This window comes from Dendropsophus ebraccatus, chromosome 2 (genome assembly GCF_027789765.1).
Source record: "Dendropsophus ebraccatus isolate aDenEbr1 chromosome 2, aDenEbr1.pat, whole genome shotgun sequence".
Classification (NCBI taxonomy): Eukaryota; Metazoa; Chordata; class Amphibia; order Anura; family Hylidae; genus Dendropsophus; species Dendropsophus ebraccatus.
Genome location: NC_091455.1, coordinates 200,875,629 through 200,892,479, shown reverse-complemented (window position 1 = coordinate 200,892,479; position 16,851 = coordinate 200,875,629). Strand labels below are relative to the sequence as shown.

General features: G+C 44.1%; 1 protein-coding gene across 4 annotated transcripts in view; it reads right to left on the bottom strand.

The window, feature by feature from the left end:
• Positions 1–213: 213 nt before the first annotated feature.
• MYO3A (myosin IIIA) overlaps positions 214–16,851 on the bottom strand; it is a 107,530-nt gene continuing 90,892 nt past the window's right edge. For all 4 annotated transcript variants that reach the window (XM_069959093.1, XM_069959094.1, XM_069959095.1 and 1 more), the window contains 4 exons: positions 12,139–12,227; positions 9,745–9,785; positions 7,702–7,833; positions 214–847 (listed from right to left, as the gene is read on the bottom strand). In XM_069959093.1, coding sequence (XP_069815194.1) covers positions 748–847; positions 7,702–7,833; positions 9,745–9,785; positions 12,139–12,227 — 362 coding nt within the window. In that variant the 3' untranslated portion in view covers positions 214–747. The remainder of the gene's footprint in view (positions 848–7,701; positions 7,834–9,744; positions 9,786–12,138; positions 12,228–16,851) is intronic.

The window sequence follows — 16,851 nt, the reverse complement described above, 5'->3', positions numbered from 1 at the left end:
ATCCAGGAAGTGACATCACCATGTTATCCAGGAAGTGACATCACCATGTTATCCAGGAAGTGACATCACCATGTTATCCAGGAAGTGAAGCCTTGATGCAGTAGTAAGTGCAGGGAAAAAAGCACTTTATAAGCATTTCTTGTAATAAGTGTATATTGGTGATTTGTATAACTTTTGGGGGGCAATACAATACTTTAATAAAAATTTCGCCAGACTTCTCCTTTAAGATCTATTAACAGGAACCTTTTTTTAAATCAATTTCTATAGATAACATGTCTATGTACAAACAAACATACATACATACATACATACACATACTGTGCCTACTGAGATAACCCCTTTAATGTCCAGTAAGAGAGGTAATGTACATGTTTCACTGGGGTGGCTTCCTTTGATCTGCCCATGCCAAATTCATTACACATATTCAGCCACTGTGCATAAATCTGTAATACAAAACCTATGGCATAAAGGGATGGGGAACTACAATTCCCATCATTCCTGGACAACCAAAACCATGATGGGAATTGTAATTTTGCAAAAGCTGGAGGACTGAAGGTTCCCTTTCCCTGGCATAAGGGGAAAGAGCACCAAACCAATAAAATACGATTGGAAAAACGTGTTTAGAAAGCACAATATAAACAAAAAAGCATAGGTTTTTTTATGAAAAGAGCTACGAACAATGGAAGAAAGATCCATCTAAGTACGCAAGTGTCTGTAATAATAATAAATTATAAATGATATCAAAAATTAATGTAAAAGGCGATCCCGCTGGGAGGTTTTGCGGAGCAGCTTCCTGTAGTCATACGGGTTGTCGTCCGTTGGGTTTTCTTGCTCTGCTGCTGAAGATCTGGAGAAGGAGGACAGAGATCTCTGATTAGACGGGTCTTACTATCTTTTTCACTTCAGTAAAATAAAAATATCACAGGAAAGCAGCTTAGCAAAGTTCTAGGCATCTACCGGAAATGCGCTATTCCTTAATCCTATATATAAAGTAGAGATGGGCAAAACATTGAAGAATTCCGTTTGCAACGTTCACCAATTTTTACAGAAAAATTTGCGAACTTCATGAACCAAACTTAACGAATCTATGCATACCTGTCCGCGCTCCCCTTTGTCTCCTTCTGTGTCTTCAGCCACCTCCAGCCCGCTCAGGCAATCCCTAACTGAGGGACAGCGCTATTGCCAGTGATTGGCTGAGCGGGCTGTTACTTTGGAGCTACAAAAGTGACAGTCCGCTCAGCCAATCACTAGCTATGGCACTGTCTCTTCTCTATCAGTCAATGATTGGCTGAGTGGGCTGTCAGTGTCCGTTCAGCCAATCACTGACTGACTGAGAATGGACAGCGCCGCAGCCCGTGATTGGCTGAGCAGGCTGTCACTCTTGTGTCTCGAGAGTGACAGTCCGCTCAGCCAATCACTGGCCGCTGCTCTGTCCCTCAGTTAGGGATTGCCTGAGCATGAGACGGCTAAAGACACCACAGAAGAGGACACAGGGGGAGTGCGGACAAGTGAATAAACTTTTTTTATTCACAAATTTTATTAACAAATTTAGCAAAAATTTGCTTCATCTGCTAAATGAATTTTTGCTAAATTCGCTGCGGATCCATCTTCACTGGGTTCACTCATCTCTAATACAAAAATATACTATTTACAATGCGCAAATGCAAGCATTCCTGTAAGAGTCTATACATATTATGGAACACTTTAAGCTATGTTTGCTTGCAGATTAGTTAAAGTAGCACTCCGACAATACCCATAATGCATTGCTTTTCCTCAGCTCTTCATCCCAGCACTCTGCCTATTCTGCTCCTAGTTTAATTTAATAAAACAATGGACTATTGCACAATCAATGAGGTTGCAGCACCTGCTGTTCTCACTCCATGTCTGCTCCTTTGTCTGTGGCATCATTCATAACATGGCAGCATGCTCTAAACACATCTCACTCTCCTCTAAATATTCATAAAGAGACTATGTTCACACAAAAATTTTCAATGTTATTAGCGGCCGTCATTTTAAGTACCAAATAACGGCCGTTGTTTAACATACTTTGGCTCATTGCAATGACGATACATTATTTAAGTTTAGGTTGAATGATGAATGACCTTTTGGGTGTGGTTATTATTAAAGGTCCATTGAATTTTTTTTTTAAAGAGCTGTGTGTGAACAACTTAAAATAATGGCCATATATATATGACAGGGTGACATCACTCAGTGGGGGTGCAGGTTGAGTTTAGAGAGATACCAAGCCTTCTGGCTCCTTCCAATATTTTGATCTTCCCCTATCCTGAGAGGGCTGCTTATTGATAAGAAGGAACCCAAAAAAAAAAAAGTCTGCCACAATATCAACCAAAGAAAAAATTGCAGAACTAATACTTGAATAAAATATATTTATTGTCACGGCCGCGGCGGCGTCCCGTGTTCCGGGCCGCCGCCGCGACCTCCTCCTGCCCCATGCAGCCGCCGGGGTCCTTGTGCAGGGACCCGGCGCTGCTGCTAGTTCGGCCCCTGGGGGCGCCTCACCTCTCCTCCGCTCCTGTCTCAGTCTGTGCCGGCCGGCGCGCGTGTCCCCGCCTCCTAGGGCGGGCGCGCGCCGGCTGTCTCAGATTTAAAGGGACAGTCCGCCCCTAATTGGTGTTGCACACAATCACTCCCTATAAATTCCAACCCTGCCCCACTACAGGTGTTGGAGCCTCTACATGCTTCCCATAGCGTTTGGCCCAGCTCCCTGTTGTTCCTGATTCCTATCCGCTACCTGGTCCCTAGTCCTTGTTCCTGGTTGCTGCTCCCCTGTCATACCATTGCTCCTGTGTTCAGCCTGTCACCTGCGGTTACACCTACAGGCCTCTGCCAGCACCATCTCCTGCCTACTGCTCCTGCCACGCCTCGCCTGCCGTCACTAGCAACCAAGCCAGGGGTAGCGACCTGGGGGTCGCCTGCCGCAGCAAGTCCATCCCGCCTTGCGGCGGGCTCTGGTGAAAACCAGCGGCCCCTTAGACTCCGCTCCCTGGTGAGGTTAGTGCTATCGCTAGTGACGGTCCAGTGGATCCACTACTCCAGGCGTTACATTTATATAATAAAACTTATTTAAATCAATAATAAATTACATAATTATCACCATGAGATACACAGAAGTACAAAGCTGGAGAGGGGAATAGATGTCAGTGGGGTATATGTGACTAAGGACAAATAATAAGTAAACAGTATAAAGGGGAACACCCCGTGTAAGGCACAGCTATATATATAGATTAAATGACCTCCGGTATGTGCAGGGCCAACACACAGGGCAAACACAAGTGTGTATAGTGGAACAAGGTAACCCCACTAATCTGCCCAGCAAACAATAAGTACAAATTATAGACAGAAGGAACAGAAAGGAAAGCACCAGCTACCACACTGACATCTTACCACTCTCCAGCACAGACAGCCCGACGTACGTTTCTCTCACTTCATCAGGAGGAGATTTAAATAAAGAAATATGTTTTATTCATGTATTAGTTCTGCTTATTGATAAGCGTATTCAATTCTACGCCATACTGTAGATAAGGGAAAACTCAATTATCGTTGCAGAATGATTTCATTGCTTTTACAATAGAAATGGCTGGTGTTTGAGAAATTATTTCAAGAAATGTTTTGGGGAAGAAAAAATGTATATGAAAATGTATATTGTTAAAGGAGAACACTTTAAAAAAAATAAATAAATAAATATATATATATGGCCAGGGAGGGGGTGAGTAAAAGAAGAACGATCACTTACCTCCCCCAGCTTCAATGCTGATGGTTGCATACTGACGCTCTGGCCACAGCCGTTTCCTGAGATAGGACTTGTGACGTGACGGGGCAGGCCTGCTCAGGCACTCAGCGGCAGAGGCAGGACACCGCTACAGTCGCTGACTGGCTGAGCAGGACTGCCCGTCACGTCCAGGGTTCCTTTTCAACCCCACAAAGAACCCAGGGATTTGTGTCAAATTGACGTGGTGTAGAGTGATTCTGTGACACCCCTCTGTCGTTCCATCCCACCCTCTTCTCTATTAGGGATGCCCCTGGGCAGGATTTCTCCTAATCATCACTTGTCTGAACACCACAAGTGTTGGATCATTAAGGCACATGTGCAGAGTTCAGATAAATGATTAATAGGAGAAATCTAATAATAATCATGATTTTTTTTTTTTAGTGGCCGTCTATATGATGAGACGGCCACCTTTGTCTGATATGTTCTGGAAGTGGGCACACAGCCTAAAGCTCAGTGAACATTGATAATATTTACTATTGTGATTGTTAAATTGAGCTTTAAATTGGACCCCCCCATTAAGATGTGCATTGCTCACATATGATTATACGCGCTAGCACTAGCATATAACATGGCACCCAAACAGAGGGGGCCCCGTCTGCCGTTTGCAGAGATGGTTCTCTCCTCCACACACAACCACAGATTTTGTAAAAAATGGACAAAATTGGTTTGAGGGCCATGAAATCCTATTCCTGTAAGATGGAACAGAAGAGGCAGACATATGCGATCTCCTTATTCAAAACAGATTAGTGACTTTTGCCAGATTTAAAGGGAACCAATCACCCCGAAAATCGATGTAAAGACAAGGATATGTGCTGATAGATCACCCAGCACACTTCCCAAATATGCCCCTGTAACCTCTGTGCCCCCCTCAATGAGACAGTAATCTTACTTTCTTCTTGTCACGCGCTGTATGTAAATTTTTGCTAACTAGTCCGGGTGGGCGTATGTAGTCCTGGTGGGCGTATGTAGTCACGGTCCATGGGCGTATCTACTCACGGTCCGGGGGCGTATGTAGTCGCGGTCTTCGGCTGTAATCACGCCCAGAGGGGCGTGATTCGGCGGCTTGCGGTCCAGTGACGTCATCCGGCGGCTTGCGTTCCGCGTCGCGGCCGCGCCGACGTGTTCGGGAACCCGCGCATGCGCAGTACGTCAGCGTCGTCTCCCGCCGTACTGCGCATGCGCGGGTTCCCGAACACGTCAGCGCGGCCGCGACGCGGAACGCAAGCCGCCGGATGACGTCACTGGACCGCAAGCCGCCGAATCACGCCCCTCTGGGCGTGATTACAGCCGAAGACCGCGACTACATACGCCCCCGGACCGTGAGTAGATACGCCCACGGACCGTGACTACATACGCCCACCAGGACTACATACGCCCACCCGGACTAGTTAGCAAAAATTTACATACAGCGCGTGACAAGAAGAAAGTAAGATTACTGTCTCATTGAGGGGGGCACAGAGGTTACAGGGGCATATTTGGGAAGTGTGCTGGGTGATCTATCAGCACATATCCTTGTCTTTACATCGATTTTCGGGGTGATTGGTTCCCTTTAAATATTTTATAAATACCATATATCCAGAAGAAAATATAGATATGGCACTCACCCTTACGAAGACTTTGTAAGGGTGAGTGCCATGTCTATATTTTCTTCTGGATATATAATTTGACTGGACTGTCTTCACATAGAGCACCACCCCGAAAGAGTTTACGATTTTTTATATGCCTATCAACAGTGTGCATTTAGTCCTCCTTTGGATGGTGTGTAGTGCCGTATTCAGACTCTCTTGTATGCTGGACTATTTTATAAATATCAACTACAGTCTAATGGATGACATGAAAATAGAGGAAAAACATAAGCATGGAAGTTATGTGATTCACTTTTAGGCTCACCTGTAAGAACGTCTATTGTCATTTTTAAGTTTACATTATTAAAAAAAAATTAAGCAACATTTATAATAGAATAGAAAATAGAAATGAGGAGTGAATTAAAAAAAGTGTTTAAGGTTTCCCACTGCACTCATTTTATCAATCCAATACATTTAAGGTGAAAAAAAAGTCAGACTACAGAGGGATGTTTGTAGTCTGTTACCATGGAGATACTGGACTCCATAGAAACTGTAAATCTATCTATCTATCTATTTATTTATTTTTACTTTTTTTTTTATTAATAATCATTTTTCACCTATATGTATTCCTGCATGATTATTAGATAAGCAGAGCTGGATGTTAAAACGATCAAATGTTTTTTATTAAATTTATATGGTTACAAAACAACATAACTTTCTAACATATAAATAGATGAGTTTGATGCCAATCTTGAGTTATGGCATACAGCCTAACACAGAGCTGCATCTGATTGCTACAATTGTGTGAAAACTTTGCTGAGTTTTTATTATGCAGAGCTCTGTGATGCTTTACATTCTGGAGTCTTTCCTAAGTCTGCGTTCACATCACTATTGTGTCCTCTGTTGCATGCCTGCATCAAAATAGATTGCTGACGTGAACGAGCACGGACAGGCACGGGCCCCATTGACTTCAATAGCCGGAACATTGTCAGCTAGGGCCTGCACCGACTTTAGCAACATTTAGAAGCCCGATAGTGAAAGATTGGAGTGCTGGCCTCATATGTGAGCTGCCGTACCATTCATTCGTGGACAATTGACCTCTATTCTCAGGATCAGTGGTGACGGCAGCAGTCAGACCCCCCACCACTTACAGAACATTCTGGTATGTTTGAATCTAAACAATCTGCATTTGACTCCTGGTGGCTGGAGAAGTTGGAGTCCTGGAAAACATGGATACAACCATAGGCCCTAGTCTGTATTCATGTTTTTCTGGCAGCCCTGGGGTTGCACCCAACTTCTCCAGCCACCGGGAGTAAAATGCCAAGCAGTCGGGGAACGAGGAGCAAGCGACCGCTGACCAGACAGGTCAGCGCTAGAGATGATCGAACAGCTGAAAATCTTAGGTTTGATCGAACTCGAACCTTGCCAAACCTTCCACATTTGATTCCTGATGCCTTCCCGATCCGTGGGGAAGGAGAAGACAGCCCGGGTACTGCCAGGAGTTCCGGGGTACAGCGTATTATCTAGGCTGAATTCCGCAATTCCAGGTGGTACCCTGGCTGTCTCTTCCTTCCCCACGGACCGGGAAGGCATCAGGAATCAAATGCGGAAAGTTTGGCAAGGTTCGAGTTCGATCAAACCTAAGATTTTCGGCAGTTCGATCATCTGTAGTCAGCGCTCGCTTGCTCACAGAGATCGCTCATGTAATAGAACCTTAACTGTAGGTTTAGGATAACCTGCCGTTTTGTCTTTTACTACTGGTTCATGGACTACCATCCGGATAAGTGCTTCTATTTCATCTCTGCAAATCTCCAGTCTGAATGTAACAAGGATGTGTACAAGAGGTCTTATCCAATACAGGATATTTATGAATGCACTAAAATGGCACCTACTGCGTATTACCTTTCTCTATGGCCTTGTCAAAAGGAACATAAACTCTAAACCCAGCTCTGCTTCACCTTCATGGCTACTTAAAACTAGCAAATGGGCAATTTCTAGGCAATGAGGGTTTAGACATAGACTATTCACCCATAGCTTCACCACCACGTTAGTCCAGTAATTTGATGTTTATAGTGAATTTCGGAGTGATAAAAAAACACAAAACAAAATTTTTTAATATACAGCATATAAAATATACTGTAAATGACATAAACATGTCTCACTGTATAGGGTTCCTACCACCTAGAAACAGCCAATTGCCGATAACACAAGTCAGCCCTAAGACTCATCCATTCTAACCAGTTGTAGGGGTCTCCACTTTATTCCAACCTGGTTAGGATGTATGAGAAGCAGCAGTCACCCGTATGAGCAGCTCACTTTGCTTTAGCAAGAAAAAGCATTCGTTACCTCTCACTTGGGTTTAGGAGGGAAAATTCCATGGCGGAAAAGCCATCATGTGTTTTGGGATTAGTTATTGACACTGAATGATTGCAATAAATCTCTCTATAATAATCTTCTGATTCCAAAACTTTGCCTTGACTGCGAGGAAAAAAAAAAAAAAAGAACATTTCCTTTGTCCATTTTATTGAGCGTTCTGGGGAGTCAGAGTTTACAGGTTAAACACTTGAGAGCAGTAATACATGCAGGTTAGGATTTTGGATTGAAATTGAATGCCTACAAAAAACTTTTTTTGGCGCTAATAATCAAATAAATTGTTTTTTGCCGGTTATTTTATTGGAAGGTGGTATATAGAGGGGGGAGAAACTGAGCTCAGGAGCAGAGAGGAGGGGATTTATCACAAATGGTGTTTCATATGGAGCTGTTATATAAAATCCTGCCTGTGAGACACACCTCTGAGTAAACCTGAGGCCACGCCTCCCTTTACACATGCCCCCCCCCTTCCTGTCCAATTGGTGAGCAGGATGAAGACTGGTGGAAAGTCATAATATTTTTGTGACAAAAACATGTGACTTTTCAGCTGTTTGTTTTCAAAGCTTCATGATTTGTGCAGCCTGTTAGCCCCGCCCACGCGGAGCAATCAACAGCTTTATATGTATACAATCTCATACAAGGAGCTCTGTCAATTACTGTGTGTCGGCAGGGGAGGCAGGGCTTTCTTTATAAGTCCAGGGAGAATTAAACAGAAATCTGTCAGCTGCAATCCAAGTTTTTGTTAGGTCAAAGAAACCCATGGTAACTTTCATACATCCCTCTGTGCCGCTAATCATTGAATAGCGGTCACAGAAAACTTGTCAGTGCACACAATGGAGCATATGGCTCTGGCAGCAGTGAAGATGATCTTCTCTAAAACAGGACGTTCTGTGACACGGCCGGGTCACAGAACGGCCGGCGTCTTACGCTGTGCGAACAAAATGGTGCATTTCGAGGATAAAACCTATTTTAGAGTAAATGTCTACCCTAGAAAACATTTTTAAGTCCAAATAGATTTCATAATTCTGTGCTGATTATAGTGGTATTCCAGTGAGGAAAAATATTAAAAAGGATTGAGGGTGCTTTAAAAATAAAATGAAAGCATACACAACTGCCCTGATTCCTTTACAGCTGATATTCTGAAGGCTCCCAACTTCCTTTCACATGTCAACCTTTCAAGCTCAACTGATCATTGGTTTCAATGGTGACCCACCTCAGCCAATGATTGGTTGATTTCCTGCAAGTGTGACACATCATTGTGGGAGGTGTCAGAAAGCAGCGAGGACTGGGAGCAGGGGAAGGGTGAGCACTCACAATTCTTTAAAAAAAAAAATCTTGCTGAAATACTCTTTAATTTATATATTTTATAGATGTTGGAACTTAGTTGCTGTTTGATAAAGAGCTTCAGATCCCCTGCATATGAATCAGTTGACATCATGAGTCCTAGCAGACCTTGCTGTGGTGATCACAGATTATAATTCTAATAGGGACTTAGAAGAGAACAAAGCTCCATCTGTAAAGCCAGAAGCAGAAATCAAAGATGGCTCCCGGTTGGGGGGCCAAATGCTTAAACAAGGGGATGGAATACAGATAAGTAGTCGCCTTATGGTAATGTTCATAGAGCTCTGTTCTGATAGTAAGGGCAGTGTTTGTGAGAGTATTAGACCCCCACATATAGTTATATTTAGTCAATACAATTGATGAAACCTATTAATTACAGACAATTATTAACAGTAATCAACCAGGTGAGTTATATTTCCAAACAAAACCCTATATAGGGGAAGATTTATCAAACATGGTGTAAAGTGAAACTGGCTCAGTCGCCCCTAGAAACCAATCAGATTCCGCCTTTCATTTTCCAAAGAGTCTGTGAGGAATTAAAGAAGGAATCTGATTGGTTGCTAGGGGCAACTGAGCCAGTTTCACTTTACGCCATGTTTGATAAATCTCCTGCCATATTTATCTGTATTAGAATACATACAGTACTGTACAATTGTATCCGTCCATGACAGAACTCACCCATCTTTCCTTGGTTTCCGCTTTTCATCTTTATATGGCAACTAAAAAATATAGATAAATGTGTTATATTTCTAGCAGTTTCTAGTCTTGTCACAGAAGTTACATTCAAAATTTGCAGGAAGTTAAGCATATTATAAAGATTAGCATATTCTGCTACATTGGCTGCTGTAAACTGCCACACACTGCACAGCGGTAAACACAGGAGCTTCCTAGCCGAGGGATGCTTCAGCGGATTCAGCAATACTTAGGTATCTGGTTCACAGATCGATATGCAAAAGAAGGGTCCGTGGAGTCTCAGTTACGAGTCTCAAAACATGGGAATAGCCAGATATCCCTCCAGGGGAGGGAAGCCTATTGCCAAGGGGGTGCCTCCCAGTGGGGAGAACACCAAACCACCCTGATACGTAGCCCCTTTAGTCCCACTCTGTTGCGAGTATTGGAACATAAATAGGGAAATACCAGGGTGGCCCCTTTTGCGTCAAAGTCTAACTCCGTGGCAAGTATTGCAACATGACAAGGGTTTACCAAGGCAGTCATCCATCCACAGACGATCGTTTCAGGGTAGTTGCCCCTCGTCAGTGTGGAGTAGGATTCTGGCTAGCAGGGGCAATGAAATATAGACCAACAAAACACAGCAATCGCTAAGCTCAAGGAGACCAGAGACAAAAAAAAAATCAAATGGAGTACTCACTGAAGAGTCTCCACTGATGCATTGCCCCCTATAAATTTAAATATGCAAAAGAGGGGTCTGTGGAGTCTCAGTTACGAGTCTCAAAACACGGGAATAGCCAGATATCCCTCCAGGGGAGGGAAGCCTATTGCCAATGGAGTGCCTCCCAGTGGAGAGAACACCAAACCACCCTGATACGTCCACTCGGTAGTCGAGTATTGGAACATAAATAGGGAAATACCAGGGTGGCCCCTTTTGCGTCAAAGTCTAACTCTGTGGCAAGTATTGCGACATGACAAGGGTTTACCAAGGCAGGCATCCATCCACAGACGATCATTTTGGGGTAGTTGCCCCTCATCAGTGTGGAGTAGGATTCTGGCTAACAGGGGCAATGAAAAATGGATCAACAAAACACAGCAATCGCTAAGCTCAGGGAGACCATCGACAAAAAAATCAATCCGTCAAATCCGTCCTGCCTTGTGGTGGGCACTGGTGAAGATCTATCTATCTATCTATCTATCTATCTATCTATCTATCTATCTATCTATCTATCTATCTTCAGAGGTCTAGTGTATCCTATATAATCCTGAAAATATAAATCAAACAGTATGTTATCTTTACCTGGTTACCCAATGAAATACATGCAGTGCCCTATAGTCCTACAGTGTGACAGAGCGACTACAAGCCAATAAATGTCACCATGCACTCTAAGGAGTTTGATGTTACCCTGCACTAAACACACAGCGTCCACCAAGTATGACACGGAGCGGGTTGAATAAGGCAATAACAAGATGTGTTTTCATGGAATATATTTTTAGCTTGGTACATTAAATGAGATGGAAAGTGCATTTAGCTTGCCTGTCACAAAACTTTCTGAATTCCAATGTTTATGACGAATGTGATGTATTAAGGAACGGCAGAATTGAGAAGCAAAGAGTAGAAGAATGATTGCATATGTCTTTTAACTGGAATAACCTACAAGAAAGTTATTGGTAACCAAGGATACAGCTGAAAAACATTTGATTGGTATGAAGATGTGTAAAATAACTACAACTCCAAGCATGACCTGACATCTACTATTTACTGTTGCATTAGATTTATTCGAGACACAATGGAACCTGTTTTGTCCAATGAGTCCCACTTAAAGGGGTACTATGAGGAAAAATGTATGCAAATCAACTGGTGCCAGAAAGTTATACAGTTTTCTAAATTACATTTATTTAAATAAAATAAAAAATCTCAAGTCTTGCAGCACCTATCAACTGCTGTATGTCGTGCAGGAAGTGGTGTATTCTTTCCAGTCTGACACAGTGCTCTCTGCTGGTCCATGTCAGGAACTGTCCAGTGCAGGAGAGGTTTTCTATGGGGATTTGCTCCTGCTCTGGACAGTTCCTGACATGGACAGAGGTGGCAACAGAGAGCACTGTGTCAGACTGGAAAGAATACACCACTTCCTGCAGGACATACAGCAGCTCATAAGTACTTGAAGTCTTTTTTTCTCTCTTTTTTTATAGAAGTAGTTTACAAACCTGTATAACCTTCTTGCACCAGTTGATTTTAATTTATTTCCCCCCAGAAATGTTTCCCCTTTAAGAAGGGGCTATAGAGGACAGAGATAAAACAAAAAAGAATCTTCAGGACCTGAATTTTATAAATTTCCATTTTGAAATTAAATGATATCAATATTTTCAAAACGAGAAGATAAACCAATCCCATGGACTTACATGTAGGAGATTGTAGTAGGTGGATTCCTCCGGGCTGGTTAACGTCTTTGGTTTCTGTCTTCTTGGACCCCTCTGGGGCTTAACCACTTCTGATTGGGAACAATCCAATTAATTCAACAATAACAAAAAGGAAAAAAAAAAAGAAGGTAATACAAGGTTTCAGTAAACAATGGCCAAAACTGGTAAAAAGAAGGCAACCATAGGGGGCAAAGAGGCTCCAGGTGTGACTATAGTCTTTCCACCCCCTACAGTTACACCCTATGGGGGAGATTTATCCAACATGGTGTAAAGTGAGACTGGCTCAGTTGCCCCTAGCAACCAATCAGATTCCACCTTTCATTCCTCACAGACTCTTTGGAAAATGAAAGGTGGAATCTGATTGGTTGCTAGGGGCAACGGAGCCAGTTTCACTTTACACCATGTTTGGTTAATCTTCCCCTATAAGTGAAGGATTGGGATCACTGCAGGTAGCCGTCACTTGTCACTCAGGCTCTGCAGATTAGAACACAAAGGCAAGCATCTCCCGATACTGCTATGGGCCACATCACATTTCCCTTAGTGTCAGTGCTTTAAATGTTTTGAGTTTACTCTGTAGATCGTTCTCCAGATTTTGGCAGCCTATTAATTAAATGGTTTACTTCATTAAAAGATTAGATTCCCCACCCACCCGGTCAGAAGTAAGTATTTATCATGGGAGCCATGGTGAACCTCGCTGACGGAATAGCTCTTAATATCGGATCAGGACTAGAAATACAGAACATACAGTAGAGGATTCCTTTGTGTGATATTTAAAGGGTTTATCCCAAGATTACAAACTGTCCACAAGATAACAGATAACTAGATCATTGGAGATGATCCGATTACTGGGATCCTTATGATCAAAAGAACAAAAGGTAAATTGCCCCTTGAGGGAATGGGGTCACAGCGCACATACTTAGCAGGAAAGACTTCCAAACATTGCTCTAAGGGGCCTATTCCATGGAGCGATAATCGGACGATTATCGCTCCGTGGAATAGAGGCAATGATCAGCCGATGAAGCTGCTGCTGCGTGTGGGACCGGGAGGAAGAAGGAGTGCAGGAGAAGCCCTGTAAATGCTAGGTAATGTATGGTGTTTACACGGGCTGCTAGGACATCGGTACCAACGTCCCCGCAGCCCTTGCTAAACAATTATCGGGCCCAATAATAGGCCCAGTAAACGAGCACGGATCTAGCAGATCCGCGCTCGTTTACATTATTTATCGGGCCCCCATCGGCCCGTGGAATAGGACCCTGAGGCTCTGGGGGAGGGTAGTGCACCTAACGGTCTCACCGGACCATGGACACACGACTAACTGTGCAAAAAAGGGGTCCCGTGGAGCTCAGGCTGAGGCTCCACGGGACCGCTTTTTTGCATATTTAAATTTTGTATGGGACAATCAATGGAGACTCGTAAATGAGTACTCCATTGGAATTTTTCACTGTTCTCCCTGAGTTCAGTGATTGTTGTGTTTTGTTGGTCTATTTATCAGTGCCCCAGTAGCCAGAATCCTGCTCCACACTGATGAGGGGCAAATACCCCGAAACTGCAGTCTGTGGATGGATACCTAGCCTTGGTAACCCTTGTCTTATGTCGTTATACTCGCCACAGAGTTAGACTTTGACTTACAGGGGCCACCCTGGTGTTTCCCTATTTAGGTCCCAAAGCTCGCAACAGAGTGAGGACCTGAGGGACTACGTATCAGGGTGGTTTGGTGCTCTCCCCACTAGGAAGCACCCCTTGGCAATGGGCTTCCTTCTCTGGAGAGAGGGATATCTGGCTATTCCCGTGTTTGGAGACTCGTAAATGAGTACTCCTGTCAGGGCCCCCAGGAACAAAGACACACAGGACAAGTGGGCCCTATAGATAAGAACCCCCCACATTCTCCCTACCTACTTGCAGTGCAGGTCCTAAACAACCAGTCCGCAACTGGGCGACGATCCCTGCACTCAAATAAGTGTGAACACAGACAAGACACAGGACAGACAAACAAGGTACAATGACAGCAGACAAGGCAAAGTCACAAAGACACACAGAAGGACAGGACCAAGAAAGCAGCAAGGAACAGAGGACCAAACGAACGGAGGACGAAAGCCAGAGATGCAACCAGGTAACAGTGAAGCCAAAGCCAGAACAGTGGAGCCAAAGCCAGAGATGAAGCAAAAAGAACTGAGCACTAAGCAAGGTAAACTGAGGACTAAGAAGAACACTGAACCAAAAGACAAAGAAGCTAATAAACAAGCAAGGGATCAGGAACTAGGAATAGAGACAAAATCACAAAGGCAGGATCTAGCAGACAGACAAGCTGCAAAACTATCAAGAGCCCTGAGTGAAGGGAGGGCAGTAGTGGATTATAACAGGGGCGTTCCGGGCGGCAGCCCGGGGCCCTGAGCTCCTGGGGGGCCCATGACCACCCAAAAAGACTTATCCTTTCAGTGGTGTACTGTCTCCTGGCTACACTTCTGCCATGATTTGCAAAAAATCACTGTTTTTTTTATGGCAATTTTGCACAAATCAGGACATCATGACATTATCTATACTGTACTATGAACACCAGGCTAGTGTCGCCATAGTTACAGTGGGGTGGGGGGGCCCAGGCTTGGTGAACAGCCCGGGGCCTATGGTAAAGTTAATTCGCCCCTGAGGGAGGGAGAAGCTTATAAGGGAACAGAAGTCCCGGACTCCAAGCGGATAGGTTGAGCAGGAGAAACACACAAGAAATCACAGAAAGCCAGAGGTGAGGAGACCTGTCCATCACAACACAGCAGACAACAATCAGAGAACAGACCACAGCAAGGAAAGTGCAGGGAGCACTAAGAAAACATGGACCGGAACACAGAAGACACAAGTAGAGAGCACAGTAAAACAAGAAACGGATCATGGCCAAAAGCGCAGTCTTTGGCGCAGAGGTCGAAACTTCGCAGCAGAGGGTGACACTGATGCCTTTTCAGGCGCGATCATGACAACTCCATTGGAATTTTTCACTGTTCTCCCTGAGTTCAGTGATTGTTGTGTTTTGTTGGTCACACGACTAACTGCACCAGAACGGCACCAAGGAGGAAGGTAAGCGACTTATCTTCATCCTCGGTGTCTCCTGTCCAATAAGGACAGATATGTCTAACCTGCTGATAGTTCCCCTTTAAGGGAGATTATAGTTTAATGTTAATTGGACACTAATTGGAAGTAATGGCAGGGTGACGCTTATCTCAGGCTGCCCTCACCTATTCATACAGCCAGTGCCTCAGCTCCAAGCTACAGGAAGTCTGCAACTGCAAGTAAAGGTCCCCATACACCTTATACTTTTGTTGGCCATACTCTCAACTTGTGGTGGGTTCAGCCATCAGTATAAGCTTCATAGCGCTCTCCTGACCCACCACTGACAGGTGATGTTCGTGGAGATAAGGGCTGGGCATGACAGAAAATAACTGCCTGACCCTTTGTCCTGGGAGAGGTAAGCCTCAGCCAGAGCTCTCTCTATTGGAACATGGAATAACGTTTTTGTGAGACATAAAGGTGACACATTTATTAGCTAAAAAAATGTGAGCATTTATAATGCAAACCTGCTATGATGGTAGTTGTATCAAATATATAATCATCTATTTTTCCCTTGTCATTACATTGACTTATAGGGCCACTTAATATGGTGATTTTGGTGGTTTCCTAACAGGAGCTGCCCCTTGGCTGGGTCCTCCCCGGAGGGATATCTGGCTAGTCCTGTGTTTTGAGACTCTTTAATGAGGTTCCATGGGCTCGTCTTTTGCATATTCATGTTTCCCAGGGAGCAATGCACCTAGGACTTCACTGCATTGAGCGCTTTCACTAGCAGCTGGCAGTGTTGTCGTTTGGCTGGTCTCCCTGAGTTCAGCGATCTGTTTCTCTTATGGCTTTACTAGGCATTGCTTCCACCTAGCCAGAATTCTGCTCCACACTGATGAGGGGCAACACCCTGAAACAGCTGTATGTGGATGTTTATCTAGCCTTGGTTTATCCCTTGTCATTACATTGACTTATAGGGCCACTTAATATGGTGGTTTCCTAACAGGAGCTGCCCCTTGGTTGGGTCCTTCCCGGAGGGATATCTGGCTAGTCCTGTGTTTTGAGACTCTTCAATGAGGCTCCATGGGCTCCTCTTTTGCATATTCATGTTTCCCAGGGGGCAATGCACCTAGGACTTCACTGCATTGAGCGCTTTCACTAGCAGCCGGCAGTGTTGTCGTTTGGCTGGTCTCCCTGAGTTCAGCAATCTGTTTCTCTTATGGCTCTACTAGGCATTGCTCCCACCTAGCCAGAATCCTGCTCCACACTGATGAGGGGCAACACCCCGAAACAGCTGTATGTGGATGGTTACCTAGCCTTGGTTTATCCCTTGTCATTACATTGACTTATAGGGCCACTTAATATGGTGGTTTTGGTGGTTTCCTAACAGGAGCTGCCCCTTGGCTGGGTCCTTCCCGGAGGGCTAGTCCTGTGTTTTGAGACTCTTCAATGAGGCTCCATTTTTGCATCTATTTAAAAGTTATCTCAAACTTAATAATAATGTAATCCGAAATAGAGTAACAGACAGCAAAGGTTCTTTCTAGGAAAAGACTCTTCACAAGCATGTGAAGACTAATACTGGATATGCAGTCAGGTGAAACATTCTTCAAATTGCAAGAGGTGTGCTCAGCTTAATGAAACCAGTCCGGTTACCCAGCG